Genomic DNA, 15,569 nt, shown 5'->3' on the forward strand with positions numbered 1-15,569 from the left:
TTATATAGATAGATTCTTTTGAATAGTTGCATAGTATTCTGTTATATTTAATCAGTCTCCTACCTGGTTAAATGGATCATTTAGGAAGCTACGTATTTTATTCCATAAACATTGCTACAATAAACACCTTCATTTTTTAAAATCACATAGTTAAGCTGTATGAAATCTTTGACATATGACCTTACTAACACTGGGTATTATAATTTTAGTTTTAAAAATTTGTTAGCTGTAATACATGGTAGAAAAATGACATCTTTATGTTTTAACAAACATTTTAGGGATTACAAAACCTAATGTAACCTATTTTAGTACTATTGACTATTTGGTTACATTTTTCTAGGAATCTACTGGGTGTTTTTTTTAATGTGAATTTCTCTTACCTTTCACTGGAGATATTTCTGCCTCATCAACTGATACCAGCTGAATGGTGAAACGCCTGTCCTCCAACACAGTGTCTTGAAGTGTGTGCAATACAATGGTCTTCGCGGACTCCGTCTACACCAAACGACAGGAGTAAAAATTCTCCAGGTTGACTGACATCATATTTTGAAAGTTCTCATTAGCAGGATACTGTTTATATCCATAAGCATTTTTAAAGTATATCATTTTTCTCTCCTAGAATTATGGGTTGCTTCTAAAGAGAATTACTATATAAAAGTTAGCTCTGACCATAAATGCTATTCAAGTTCTTAATAGAAAAAAAAAAAGGGGGGGGATTAGCACAGCTTCTAAATTTACTAAAAAATTTCAATGATTGAAAGTCCAATCTCTTAAAGAGAGCTATATGGTCACAGCATGATGCAAAAACACTAAGGTCAAAGGTTTACCACTTACACAGGTCATCTTTCTACTGCCCATTTTGACTCTGCCCTCTATCCATCCCTGCTTCCTTCCCATTCCTTCCACAGGTGTTGATCTCAAGAGTGCTCACTATTGTTCCCTTCCTCTCGCCTTACACTTAGCTCAGGAATTTTTTGGAACGTGTTTTCAGTGTAGGCTGGACGGGAAGGAACAAAGGAAAGCAAATATAGAGAGGACAACTAATTAACGCTTTGAGACATAACCAGGTATCATTTTATCTTTACCTTTTCTACCTGTACATGCTGATAAAACAACTCATTGTCTTATGCATCACTGATTACTTCTCTGCAGTTTGAATTCTGCTGTTTATTCCTTCTCATGTACATCTTAGTTCTGTAATTATTTTTTCTCTGAGATTTTTAATATTTTTCACTCAAGCTGTTCTTCATTAATTCATTATTTCTATTTCACAGTAACTGTACTTTTAAAAAATTTTTGTAAGAGTTTCTAGGAAAATGTATATTTCCTGCCTCAACCTAATTAAATGTATTCATAGAAAAATCTATCACTTATGTAATACAATGAATCACTTCAATGCCTTTATTTGCTTAGAATTGCATCAAGAAGTGTCTTACAATTTTTAGCATTTTCTCTCTTTTAATGCTTTTTTGTTAATTCTTATTTTGTGAGGTTTTTAAAAACTTATGTATCACTTCCATTTTTCTGGTTTTTAACTGATTTGCTTCTTATTTTATCTTTATTAATTTAGAAAAGATATTCACAAACATGATTCTAAAAGCAAGGTGGAAGATACAGCCAGGATTCCCTCATTTGAGGCTTTGTGTACAGTTACAGAGCTAGGTTTTCTGTGGGTATGAGAAAGCCACTGGATTGTTTTAAGCAGGGGGTGACATAACATGACATATCTTATAGAATGTTAACCCTGTCAGTGGCACAAATAATGGACAGAAAAAGGAAAAGATTTAGAATAGGGTTACAAGTTAAAAGACTGTACCTAATAAAAGATGATGGATATGTGCATCGTCACAGACATGATAGAGAAGGAGCCAAGGTGAGAAAGGGTACTTAAAAGGGAAACTGATAAGACTCGGTGACCAAATATATGCAAGAGTTACAGAATGGGTGGAGAGGGGGCTGACACCCAGAATTCCAGCTTGGTTGACTGATTTTGCCCTCAATCAGGAAAGGAAATGTTGAAAGAAGAGTAGTTTTGATGGTAGCATAGAGGCAGTGACTAAACTAAATTTTATTTCAGATATCTAGGGGTGTGTGTGTGTGTGTGTGTGTGTGTGTGTGTGTGTGTGTGTATTTGTGATTTTCCCCCTATAATACATATAATTTCAAAGGAAGTCCAGACATAGTAAATACTATCTAAAGAATTCATAAGTAAGACTATGAAAAGGAAAAGCAAGCAAAGACAAATTAGAGAAAACTGCAGGGGTCCTGATGCTGAGTATACCTCATCGAAATGAAGTGTCCCATTCAAAGGACTGAGGTCATCTTTAGCCATCTCATCCACAGTCCACTGCAATCGGACGGCTCCTTTTCCTCCTGGCGACCGGACAACTGTCAATGTCACATATGAATCAGGGTCATCAGACAAAAGGGATTCATCAACCATTACCTGAAAGAAAGAAAAATCCGATAAGATAAATTTTTAAAAGTAGGGAAAACAATCTTATTTCTATTTACAATGACTGTAACTTTTGAATTTAGAATTCTGTCTATACAGCAGAAAAGATATTTCCCCAAACCCCATTTCCTTTTTATCTGGGCACTCAGCTACTTGGTATTTCCTAGCCACTCTTGCAATTAGGTGGAGCACGTGACTGAATTTTGACCCAAAAATGTAGATGGAAGTAACATATGTTATTAATAGTCTGGCTATCAACTTCTCACACAGTCTTCCATATCCCCGCCTTTCCCATTTGCCAGGTAATGAGAGGGGACTCTCGGGATCTAGAGGAGGACAGAGCCACAGGATGGAAAGAGTCTGCTGCTTAAGATGCCAATTGATGAAGAAGTGTCTATTAGACCCCAAATAGGAACACTGATATAGGACACTTGCATAAAGAAGAAGTAAAATAACAAAAAGAGAAATATTTTGTTAAGAAAGATTTGGGGGTTCTTTTTATGACCATCAGGCACCCCACATAATACAGACTTAAACTGTCCTCTGAATTATGCAGTTTGCCAACATTAGTAAGTCCAAATTGAAAAGAGATATTTATTATCATGACATAAAGACAGAAGGAAATTTAGTACGTTAATTTACCAAGAGACCTGGTTCAACTGAATGACATATATTGACTCTGTGAAGCAAAGTCCAAATTGAGCCTATTATATCCACCTACTATGGAAATACAAAACATAACACAATGCCTTCCATTTTCAAGACAGACAGACACACTTAACTAATGTTTAATTTAATCCTGTTTTGTTTTTTCCATGAGATTTTGCATTGGTGCCAAGAGTAGGGATTTGGAGGCAACTGACATTTATTTTCTATTATGTCAATTTTTGCACATAAACTTATTGAAGCCTCACAGAAACCCGAGGGCCAGCTATCTATACATATACTTGGAGAAGAGGAGCCTGGAACCCAGTAGAGATGTTTGACTCCACAGCCAGTGCTATGCCAACCACTCCTCAGAGGCCAGAAATATTAAACAAGAAAGAAATAAAGTAAGAAAGAAAAAACCCCCACTATAAACAAACTGCACAGATAAGTCCTCTTTGTTTTCACAGATGACATTTTAGCTTAGGTTTCGCAAGATTTCCTTGGGCCTGGGCTATTCCCAGTGCTTCAGTATACTTGGCATATTGTTCTTGGGAGCAGCTTAAGAATTCTGATAGATTTATATTAACAATCTTTTCTCAGTGTTCCTCAGTGCTGAATCTAATCTGTATCATCAAATGAGGTTAACAGAATGTTCACTGTGTGCCCAATAGTGAAAATCTTAGAAACAAGTTAAAAGATAAACTCCATGTGATCAAGAGCCTTTGGCAGTTAGAAAGATAAGAATCAAGGGAAGTAGCCATAAAGGGGTGGTAATAAGCTTATATTAACACCAGCAATAATAAAAACAGCAATTGATAACTACTGTGTATAAAGCCCAGTTACAAGAGTTTCCCATATATCAACTCATTTACTCCTCACAACAAGGGTTATACAGTAGGGTTTGGGTGGCCCAACTCTTACTATCCTTTATAATAAAAGGTTAACATGCAAATCGACTGAATGGTGGAACGACTGGTCGCTATGATGTACACTGACCACCAGGGGGAAGACGCTCAATGCAGGAGCTGCCCTGGTGGTCAGTGTGTTCCCACAGGGTGGGAGCGGGCCTAAGTCATCAGTCAGACATCCCCCAAGGGCTCTTGGACTGTGAGCCCCAGTGCATGATTTTGTGCACCAAGCCTCTAGTTAGACTATAAGACAAATAGAAAATTGGAGGCTACTGCAATAAGCTATGAGATCTCAGGCCAAGGGTGCACTAAAGTTTATGCACCAAAATAGTTAAGATAAAATTAATGAACAAAAATTATTTATTAATAGTAACATAACTCTTCATTTTCCCTAACAATGAGAGGAGTTTGTAAATACACCATCCAGTATGTAAGTTCAAAAAGAATGTGACAAAGTTAAAAGCAAAAGTATTTTATAAGGTTTCACCAATTGGAGGTTTGATTATTAAGTCCTGAACCTTTAATCTAACTTGAGAAGCTAACAGAGACATTTTATAAAAAATTAAATTATACATTCATATGTATTAAAATAGTTCTTTGCACATACACATAGAAAGAAAGCCTAGATGGAAAAACAACAAAATATTAGCTATGTCTATCTCAGGGTAGTAATATTTAGTAATATTATGGATACTTTTACTGTTGTCTTTATACATTTTTGTATTTTCCTAGACCTTTTCTGTTGCCTGGAGACATTCACAGCTACTCTTGTGAACCTACAACTTCTTACACACCCTTAACTCTGCTTATTCCTTTCCAAGAAAGAGTCTCATTAGGCTATTGCAATGGGAGTATGGTGTCCCTCTTATGGTTTCCATTTTCTTATGAAGCTGAAATTTCAGTTGGTAAATCATTAGACAATTATTACGGTATCTTTAAAATTTGGAGCATCTGGAACATCCAGCACTGATAGGTAAGTTATAGGACTAGCACTGCATCTTCAGAGCAATAATGGCAATGATCATTAGAGCAATTTGTAATTATATAAATGATCGATGGTGTATTGCTGACTACTTATAAGTGATTAAATAAAGGGAACAATAAAATATGGATACATAAAAGTTATTGTGTATCCTGGAATTACCTAAATATTTTTTATTATTTCATTTTAGAATTTTCTTTGAAAGGTAAAGTCATAACAATTATTACATAATCATCATGTAGTAATTACGATATTGTTTTATTGTCCTTTATTTTATATTTAAGATGTAGGGATAATTTAGCACTAGTCATTAAACCTGGCTGCACAAATGATTGGTTAAGCATTTTTTCTCTCTCAATGGTTGAATCAAAAATACTGAGCTACCTTTTCCAGAACTCAGAAGTAGACAGACAATGAGAAGTAAGAGGGAAGAAAGAGAAGAAATATAAAGAAATGCATGAGCTGGGGTAACTATGGGTTTTTATTCAATGTAAGTCAAGAAAGAGTACCAGAAGGCAGGGTAATATAAACACCTCCCCAGCTAAATCCATCTTGGGGTGGGACACCAGATCCATGACAGAATCAGGCCTTGTGATCAGTATGTTGGTCGGCCAGCAGGGCAGGAAGAGAACAATGTATGGGGGGCAAGTACATTTTGGTTTAATACACTTCATAAGCAGGAATCTGGTTCTCTTTATAACTGCCTGATGTAAGAATTATCATTACTATCAAATTGCATAGATTGGATGATTGGCCCCTAATTCAATAGCCAACTTAAAAGACCCTTGAAAAGAGAATCGCAAGTGAAGGGTTCTGAAGGGGTTTAAAAAAAAAAATGAGACACCTTTCTACTAAAAATTACACAGAAAAAATTAGCCTAGGATAAGCCCCTCCCCTAATGTATTTCACTTACAGTCTTTTCTTCAAATCCAAATACTCCAAATGGAGAATCATTTTGTGGAATTACAACAGTTACTACAACATCATCACCAAGTCTGCCACCTCCAGTCACCCTGATTAAGGAAATACTAAAAGTCTCCATGAGTTCAAATTCAGCATCATCAATTATGGTTATTTCTATCATGGCAGTAACCTACAAAAGAAAAGGAAAGAAGGAAAAGAGAGAGAAGAGGAAAAAGAAAGGCGAGATAGAGAGAAGGGTATATAATGTGATATCAATTTTTGAACATATATAGTTTATTTTTTAGTTAAAAGTTAAAAACATAGTACAAAAGGAAAATGCAGGATTATTTGCCTGTTATGTTCATAATAGCATTTTAAAGTCATATATTTATTGTATTTCAAAGAAATTTATAGTTTATTATGTTCAAGATATAGGCAATCCTATATAATAAAGAGGAAATATGCAAATTGACCATCACACCCTCACAAGATGACTGCCCATGACCAGGCCAGCAGGGGGGTTAGTGAGGGACAACTAAATGACTGAACAAGCAGGCTACATGGGGCAACAAGGCCAGCAGGGGGGTTAGTGAGGGACGACCAAACGACTGAACAGCAGGCTGTGTGGGGCAACCAGGCCGGTGGAGGGATTGTTATGGGCAACCAGGCTGGTGGGAGGGGCGGGGAGGCAGTTGGGAGTGACCAGGCCAGCAGGGGGGGGTAGTTAGGGGAAACCAGGCCGGCAGAGGGGGCAGTTGTGGGTGATTAGACTGGCAGGGGGGGCAGTAAGAGGCAACCAGGCTGGAGGGGGGGGACAGTTAGGGGTGACCAGATTGCGGGGGGGGGGGGGAGTTGGGGGCGATTAGGCTGGCATAGGGGGCAGTGAGGGGTGACTAGGCCAGTGGAGGGGGAGGCAGTTAGGAGCGACCAGGCCGGCAGAGAGGGGGCAGTTGGGGAAAAACTGGCTGGCAGCGGGGGCAGTTAGGGGTGAACAGGCTGGCAGGGGGGGGCAGTTAGGGGCAATCAGGCTGGCACAAAGAGGCAGTGAGGGGCAATCAGGCCAGCAGGGGGGGCAGTTAGGGGAGACCAGGCAGGCAGGCTGGTGAGCAATTAGGAGCCAGCAGTCTAGGATTGTGAGAGGAATGTCCAACTGCCAGTTTAGGCCCGACTCCCGAGGGGTCCCGGATTGGAAAGGATGCAGGCAGGGCTGAGGGGACCCCCACACACACAATGCACAAATTTCGTGCACCGGGCCTCTAGTTATATACATAATATAGTACTTATAGATACAAAAAATAATAAAGCCTTATTCCTTATTTTATTTATTTTTTGGTTAATCCTCACTGAAGGGTATTTTTTCCATAGATTCTTGAGAGAGAGTGGAAAGGAGGGAGAAAGAGAGAGAAACATCAATGTGAGAGAGACATATCCACTGGTTGCCTTCCATACACCCCGACCAGAGCCAGGGATAGAACCTGCAACCCAGGTATGTGCCCTTGAACGGAATCGAACTCACGACTCTTAGGTGCACAAGCAACATTCTATCCACGTAGCTATACTGGCCAGGGCAATGAAGCCTTATTCTTGAACAAAAACATTTAAAATACCATGTTGGCTCCAATAAGCATTGCACAAACATAAATTTTAGTATACTAAGTATTAACATTACATGATATAAAATGGTACCATAGAAATTATCATTGTGTTTTACAATTAGAATAAATCCCATTAGTTCCAAATACTATTCTTAGAATGTAGGAAAAAAAGAAAGGCAGGAAGAAAACCCAATCTGTTGTTCTTAAATGTTCATGATCAGGATTTTGTTCATTTGTCTGGGTCTATCTTGAAAGTTTTAATGACTTATAAGTAAGTAAAACTTAGTCCAGATGGTGATTTCACTATTCCTGATTAAAAAAAAAAATATCCCAGATGGCCATGATCAATGTGGCTCAGGAGGCTGGAGCATCATCTAGTCAACCAAAAGTTGGCAGGTTCAATTTCAGGTCAGGGCACATAACTAGCTAGGTTGTACATTCGATCCCATACAGGAGGCAACCAATCAATGTTTCTCTCTCACATCTATGTTTCTCTCTCTCTCTATTTCTCTTCCTATGTCCATTAATTAATTATATATTAACTAACAGTATTTCTGTTTGGCTTGACAGAATTCAGAGTATAATTCATTTAGCAACCATATTGCACAATCATTTAATGGATGTCTATAAAATGTTTTAAGTACAACCAGAAAAATGCTAATATATTCATAACTAGCATACTTGTCTATCTGCAAATTTAAGAATCCCATGAGATGGCTTAAAGTCCTCCAGGCCAGCACTGTCCAGTGTTGCTTTCCAATAAACATCTACTGCCCCAAAGCTTCCAGCCAGCCGGACTACAGGAACTCGAAGAATGTTCAGGGGTGGAGGTACCTCATAGGCAGTGATAACTCCAACATCATTCTTTAAGAAAAGAATATAAGTTAAAATGCAAGACAAAAGTAACTCTCATAAAGCCATCACTTTCTAAATTTATTATTTGTACTTATAGTGGCTATATTTACCCTTCAAAATAGAAATATATAGTTTCTATATATATTCATTTAGAACTCTTACATTTAAATGTAGTATGAATAAATTTATTTAATCCTTGGGTCTAGCTCAAAGAGAACTAAGAATTAGTCTATAAGATAAAGTTAAAGGCAGATATTTATAAATGTCTTCAAGCAAAGCCACTTATTTTGCAGAAAATATATGACACTGGCCAAATTGGCAGGTGCAAATGGCCATATCACTATAAATATATGAAGTTCATCTCACTCTGGTAACATGAAACTTAAAGATTCCTCTGGGATCATTATTTTCTTCTATCATTATCTCAACTATTTCCATTCCAGGTCTCCGAACGCGTGGCTGTCCTGCAGAGAAGTCAGAGTTCACCAGGTACACCTTGGTGATGTTGACAATGAATCCTTCCTCCAACTCAGGAGCATCATCCTGGAGGTGAGCAGGGAAGTGGGGGGGAGGGGAGGGACAGAGAGGGTGCTTTATTTTTTAAAATATATTGAATGTGCTTTGGATATTTGGAATGGGTAGCTCTATCACACTTTCTAAAAAGACTTCTTCCTACATTTTAACACATTGCCATTGACAAAATCAGAATCTTAGGAAATATTCAAGCTTAGGAAATAATAGAAGCCTCATACTTATTAGCAAGTAAAATAATTTTTAGATATCTATCCTGCAATTTTGAATATATTGTATTGAATATGTTATTTATACATATATATACATGTACATATATATGATACCCTCCCCCAAATGTAGGAAAAACTGGTAAATACTACATATACCTTAAAAGCAAAAGCCCTAGATTTGTAAATCTAGACATAATCCTTCATTTTAATAAATTGTTTTAAAGACTTTTACCTTATTATTCAATAGGTAATAAACAATTTCAAAAGATAAAAAGAATACATAGTGAATAGAAAAGGAACTTTTGCTCTGCCCTATTCTTCATGTCTTTCCCATGTCTTCCCCAGAAACCACTATTATCTAATACCGTCAATACCATTATTAGTAACACTAATGTTATATTTATTTAACAATATAGAATATCATATTACATATAGTATTCTAACATAAAAATACAATATTTAATTATGTAATATTGTTGATTACACTATTAATCACTTTCAGTTTCATTACAGATATACCCACATAAGAGACAGAGCATAGCACTAAAACCAGATCTAAACCATCTGAAAACTAATCTTAATTCAACTAACTGTATCATTCAATGAAAATATTACCCTATCAATTCACCAATAAAAATAACCAGATTGATTTGGGCATTTTATTCATTCATTTACCATAAACCAATCAACAAATGCATCCAATCAGAAATATAATCCTATTAACTACAGCCTAGACTCACCGGTAAAATGGTAACTTTGACGTAAGTTTCTTTTATGTTTTCTTTCATTATTATTGTTGTTTCTTGTAGCACATAATCTTCATTCTCTGTAGCTTGATTATTGATGGGCAGTAAGAAATTGGGTTTAGCTATCAAGTGAATGGCAATGTCTCCACGTAGTCCTTTATCTCGAACAATTTGTAACCGAAGCGTGGTGATGTTCTCTGTGGGACAGACATGACTCAAGTACATAAGATTTTCTATGTACTGTCAATGCTATTCCGGGCACTTAGGGTGGAATGTTCTGCACTGCCCCTTTTAGGTAGTTAAGGAAAGAGAAGCAAAACAAAGACAATGTACGCTCACAAGGAGTACCTTGTGCTGCGCTCACCTATTCCCAAAGCTGTGCTGAGATTCCCCATACACTGCAAGCAATCTATCCCAGTTCTAAGCCTTCCCTGCAGCTTTTCTAGCATACTCTTCTATGTTGCCCATGTCATGCACTTTAACAGAAATTGCTGAAAATCTTTTTTTAAATATATTTTTATTGATTTCAGAGAAGAAGAGAAAGGGAGAGAGAGATAGAAACATCAATGATGACAGGGAATTGTTGATCGACTGCCAACTGCACGCCCCCTACCCGGGCATGTGCCCTTGACTGAAATCAATCCCAGGACCCTTCAGTCCTCAGGCTGACACTCTATCCACTGAGCCAAAGTGGTTAGGGCCTGAAAATCTTTAGAAAAGTGCATACATGAAGGTTGACCAGAGGTACTAATTACAAATGCTAAGAAGATTCTTCAAATATGAATAAACACCAAAGTCATCATTTAATAACTAGTCATTAGAACCATTTTGCTCTTATAGTGAGATAGATACCTATCACAAAGCTCAAAGTATTCTATAGCACCTATGTTTTATTTAAAGTTTTTAGATTTTTAAAAATGTAATTTGCCATATAAATAAAGAAAAAAATGCTTGTCAATTTTCCTTACTGGTCTGTGCATTTCTAATAACCAAATACCATGTCTTTGTTTCCAGAACTCACAGCACAATTTCTGGCACATAGTTGATGCTTTAAAAATATTTGTTAAATAAATAAATAAACAGGTATTTTTATTTTAAACCTATGGCTTCTGTCCCATATATAAAGAAATATAAAGGCCCAGATGCATAATTACATGGCATTTTTCTCATCAACTACTTAAATGGTAGGATACTGATGTTCCTATTGGAAAATTTTAGAAACTTTCCATAGCATAGTTAAAATACATACATATTATATAGTATGTATAACTTTTTATTTAAATAAGCCAAATGACCTTTATCTACAAAAATCCATTTATCCACTAATATGAAGAGTTAATTGGGCAGATTTCAGCACTAAGCTCAAAGGAAACAGGGACTGATCACTTTTACTTCAGAGAAAATATTATTCTAATTATTGCTTTAGATTTAACAATTAACACCTGCAGCACCATAAGCATTTCCCTGTGTTGCTCCTTGTTCCTGGTAACTTGAAAATCTAGAGAGGAGATCTGAGTGAGGAAAGAGGACAGATAAATAAAGGATGAAAAAGAGAAAGTAAAATAAAAACCAATCTCAAACTACGGCCTGTGGGCCACATGCGGGTGTTTTTGCCGTTTTGTTTTTTTACTTCAAAATAAGATATGTGCAGTGTGCATAGGAATTTGTTCATAGTTTTTTTTTTTAAACTATAGTCCGGCCCTCCAATGGTCTGAGGGACAGTGAACTGGCCCCCTGTTTAAAAAGTTTGAGGACCCCTGCTATAATGCTTTACTAAAATAAGATTTCTATTATAATAATAGTCTCAAAATAGTAAAAATATTTTCTGAATGTTTGCATGATCATAAAATTCAATAATTATAAACAAAAAAGAATTAGGACCTGTCAAATTTTTAAAAATCACATAAAAAGAGAAATGTACATTTCTAGTAAATATTACAGTTAAATTATCCAACAAAACTTACTAGGACCTGAAAAAGATTTAACAAGATTTACCTTTAGGCTCTGCCACCCTAACAAAGAGAGACTCAGCATGCCAGCCCACCAAGCCATAGGGTGAGTCACTGGGCAGAGTGGTTATCACAGACTTGCTTCTTTTCTGATCAATAGCAGCACCTTTCGATGGGTCCTCCACCCCTTCAGTGCTAATGCGGGTGAGTGTTACAGTCACAATCTCCGATAACTCTGGTACATCATCAGCAAGAACGGTCAGGGTGATTGTAGACAGTGCCTGGCCTTCAGAAAATGAAATCTAAAATTTTAAACAAAGAACATTTCACCTATTTTTTCATTATCACTGTGCAGCAAGAATAACAGAGGTTAGATTTGTTTTATATTGGTCACAACTTAAATAACAAGAGGTATTTAAGCAACATATCTTCAAATCAAGTGTCTTTCATATAAAAAGTGAAAGATTATTAAGAAAAAAATAAACCATTACTAAAACTTAACCTAATAAAACTGTAGCCAAATTATTATATCCTGAAGCCTACTTTCTATTAAAATATCGAGTACATAGTCTTTCTGTGGGAATCTAAGTCCTAGATACCATATATAAAAATCTATAAACATTAGGAAAATGGCTTATGGTTTAACAAATACTTTTCTCTATAAAATTTTGGCTAGGATTGCTATTTCCCTTGGGTAAACTCTGGTTAGATATATCATTTAACAATGAATAAATCAAAATAGAGGTGGAGAACGAAGAATAGGCAGAGATACAAATCAGAGCATCTCTCTTCCCCTTTGGTGTCTCCGTTGTCTGAAGAGTCAAATCCGAGTTTGCTAAGTGGAATCAAGTTATTTCCAATAGGGCTTCTGTCTGCTTCTTGAATGTCATTTATCATTGTTCCTCATCTCATGCCTTATTCTCCAGCAATATGGCTAAAACCCACAATTATGCAAGCTAGTATTACAGGCCTATTTTGCTGACATTCATCTCTCCACCTTGAGAAGGCACTTGAGGATATAAATTCAACAGCTTCATTAATAAAACCAGGAGTCAGAAAACTGCTGCCCTTTGGCCAAATCCACTTTTTGTAAATGAAGCTTTATTAGAACATAAGCTCATTCAATTACATATTGCCTATAGCTGCTAGAATGCTCCAAAGGCAAAGCTGGGAAAGAGACCTTATAGCCCTCAATACCTAAAATATTTACTATCAAGCCCTTTCCAGAAAGTGTTTACTGACCTTTGGATAAAATAATTAATTCTTTCAAAATATAGCCTACACTTAAGATAATATCATGCATTTAAATTATGATTTTAATCATGTTTATATAATACATATTAATTGGAGAAATATAATTCAGAGCCCAGAACTTGAGAGATACAACTTAAAGTTTTTGTAGCTTGCAACTTAAAGTAAATATTCAATGCAATGAAGTTTGCCATGTTATTTTTAAGAACTGAAGCTCTATTCACCTTTCAAATGATACAGAAACCTGGAAATGATGGACCATAATATACATCTGTTAAGAGAACTCTTCAGAGAAGCATCTAGGCAAAATACCTAAATTAACCTATGAAACCCAAGACAAGGAGACAACCCATTTTCCAATCAGGAACTAACAACTCCTTGAGCCCTCCCTTTGAGAGCCTTCTACATCTTCAGCCCATTCTGAGTCATTTTTTAACATGTGCCCCAATTTTATACTATCTTCCAATAGTAGATAACGTGATCCTCTGCTCAGATACCTTCTTGGGGCTGATGATGCACCGATCCCCCAGAGGAAGTAACAGTTTCTGCATTTCTCACTGGGAACTGCCCTGGCTGCAACAACTGTTTTACCCAAGGTTATCCCATCCAGAGGCCGACTGAAGGTCAAGAACAACTAAAATAGGGATACAACATCTCAGCTCCTTGACCCAGATGGAAACAACTCCAAAGGACTAGCTTAGCTCCAGAACTCCCTCATAGGCTCAACAATCATCTGTGGATCAACTTCTCCCTCTGCACATTCTTATCTTCCCAATAAACTGAAACCTTCAACCTCCGATTGTATTTACAGGAAACTCACCTATATTGCTCAACATCTCTGGTCTACTTTTATGTATATCTATTTTACAGAAACTTGTTCCCTGCTTACTGCTCCCAAAACTTGAAATCACACTTCCATCCCAAATTTGATTGGATTTATCTTTCTGATAATGTAATACATCCAAAATTTGGCAACCAATATAATGAACTTCAAAAGGGATGACTTTTTTAAAAAAAGATACTTTGGTATTATAGAAAAAAATAAACAATAATCTATGGTGATTAGAGAGGGATACAATCTAGCACTTTATCCCTAAGCAGGATTTGGTGCCAAGCATCAATAGTTACCATAATTTAAAAGTGACTTTCCAATAATTTTATAAATTACATACCACTCCTGAGATAGGAAATACATCACTAATACTTCCGTCAGCTTCCCATGCTAGAGTTACACGACCATAAGTTCCTTTTAAGCGCTCAACATTCAAGGTTACTAGGCTATCTTGCTCCATTTCTTCCACTTGCTTATATAATGAATTCTGAAAAATACATAGGAAGTCACCAAGGTTATTTGAAATTACCTAAGTAAACTTTTATTTCATGCTACCATACATTTGCAAACTTCACAGCATGGAGCAACATGATATATTAAGTGAAAAACAATAGTTAAAAAAACATAATATAGGATGACTATGATTTTATCTAAAAACACACGTTTGAAAAAGTAAAAGATTAAGTTAAAATAAACAAAAATGTTAGTTTTGAATTATATTTATTTTTGTTTCCTTGTTTCTATGTTTTTCAAATTTTCTTCAATGAACATATCTTCTTTTTATAATCAGGAACAATATAATTTTTTGAAAGCATTGTACATAGCACGTAAAACAGTTTATAGAACAGAAAGGACATGAGAGTTAGGAGAAGGAAGGCTTCTTCTTTGTAACCTTTGGTAATCCCTCTAGGTCTTTGTTTTCTATTTGTAAAATAAGTGTTTAATCTACATGGTCTCCAAAGTCCCACCCAAATGTACCGATGTCATGAAAATCAGGGAGCCCTTTCTGATCATTTACAAATGTCTCTTATACTTAAATTTATATTTTTGAAATGTTTCTATAGCTGTCCTGTTTCCATCGATGTTTCATCCTTAGCTCATAGTCTTAAGACTATTTTTCCTGCCAGAAATATCATTTTCCCTTGTGTTAGAATGCCATACTCTCTTCCTTTCATCTGTACTTCTAGCCTCTTTCCTTTGTTCCAAACTTAGTTCTAGCTCTTTGTGACTATAACATTCTTTGTCTGACACTTGCAACATCTCTCACCAGCCATTTAATGAATGTTTCCTCAATTTAATATTCCAAAGAATCCCTTCTTTACAATATCCCTGGTTTCTCTACAGGCAACATAGCAAAAATATGGAGTATAAAGACTTTAAAAAATCTTTTCAGTAAGATATTTCTTGTCTTTTTACTATGATAATCTGAAAAGAAATGCCCCCATTCATTTCTTAAAGTCTCTATTTAGAATGTTAACTTGAATAGATACCCTATCTCATAGCGATATTTTACACAGCAGAAAATGCTGTGATTTTACATTTCTGCAGAAAATGCTGTGATTTTAACATGTCCATATAATTTGTTCACAAAAGACAATGCTCTGGCAGCAGGTGGCCAATGAGCATTAGAAATGTGACTAGTGTGTAAGTATAAAATGCACACTGAATTTGAAGATAAAATATGAAAAAAGGATGTAAAATA

General features: G+C 36.1%; 1 protein-coding gene across 1 annotated transcript in view; it reads right to left on the reverse strand.

The window, feature by feature from the left end:
• The window catches only part of ADGRV1 (adhesion G protein-coupled receptor V1), a 452,962-nt gene that overhangs the window by 321,506 nt on the left and 115,887 nt on the right, over nt 1–15,569 (reverse strand). The window contains exons 54-61 of the mRNA XM_054714338.1: nt 14,208–14,354; nt 11,831–12,086; nt 9,830–10,032; nt 8,713–8,889; nt 8,173–8,355; nt 5,907–6,086; nt 2,282–2,446; nt 381–495 (exon numbers count right to left, since the gene is read on the reverse strand). Of these exons, the coding sequence (XP_054570313.1) occupies nt 381–495; nt 2,282–2,446; nt 5,907–6,086; nt 8,173–8,355; nt 8,713–8,889; nt 9,830–10,032; nt 11,831–12,086; nt 14,208–14,354 (1,426 nt within the window). The remainder of the gene's footprint in view (nt 1–380; nt 496–2,281; nt 2,447–5,906; nt 6,087–8,172; nt 8,356–8,712; nt 8,890–9,829; nt 10,033–11,830; nt 12,087–14,207; nt 14,355–15,569) is intronic.

The sequence above is a fragment of the Eptesicus fuscus genome, chromosome 4 (assembly GCF_027574615.1).
Source record: "Eptesicus fuscus isolate TK198812 chromosome 4, DD_ASM_mEF_20220401, whole genome shotgun sequence".
Lineage (NCBI taxonomy): Eukaryota > Metazoa > Chordata > Mammalia > Chiroptera > Vespertilionidae > Eptesicus > Eptesicus fuscus.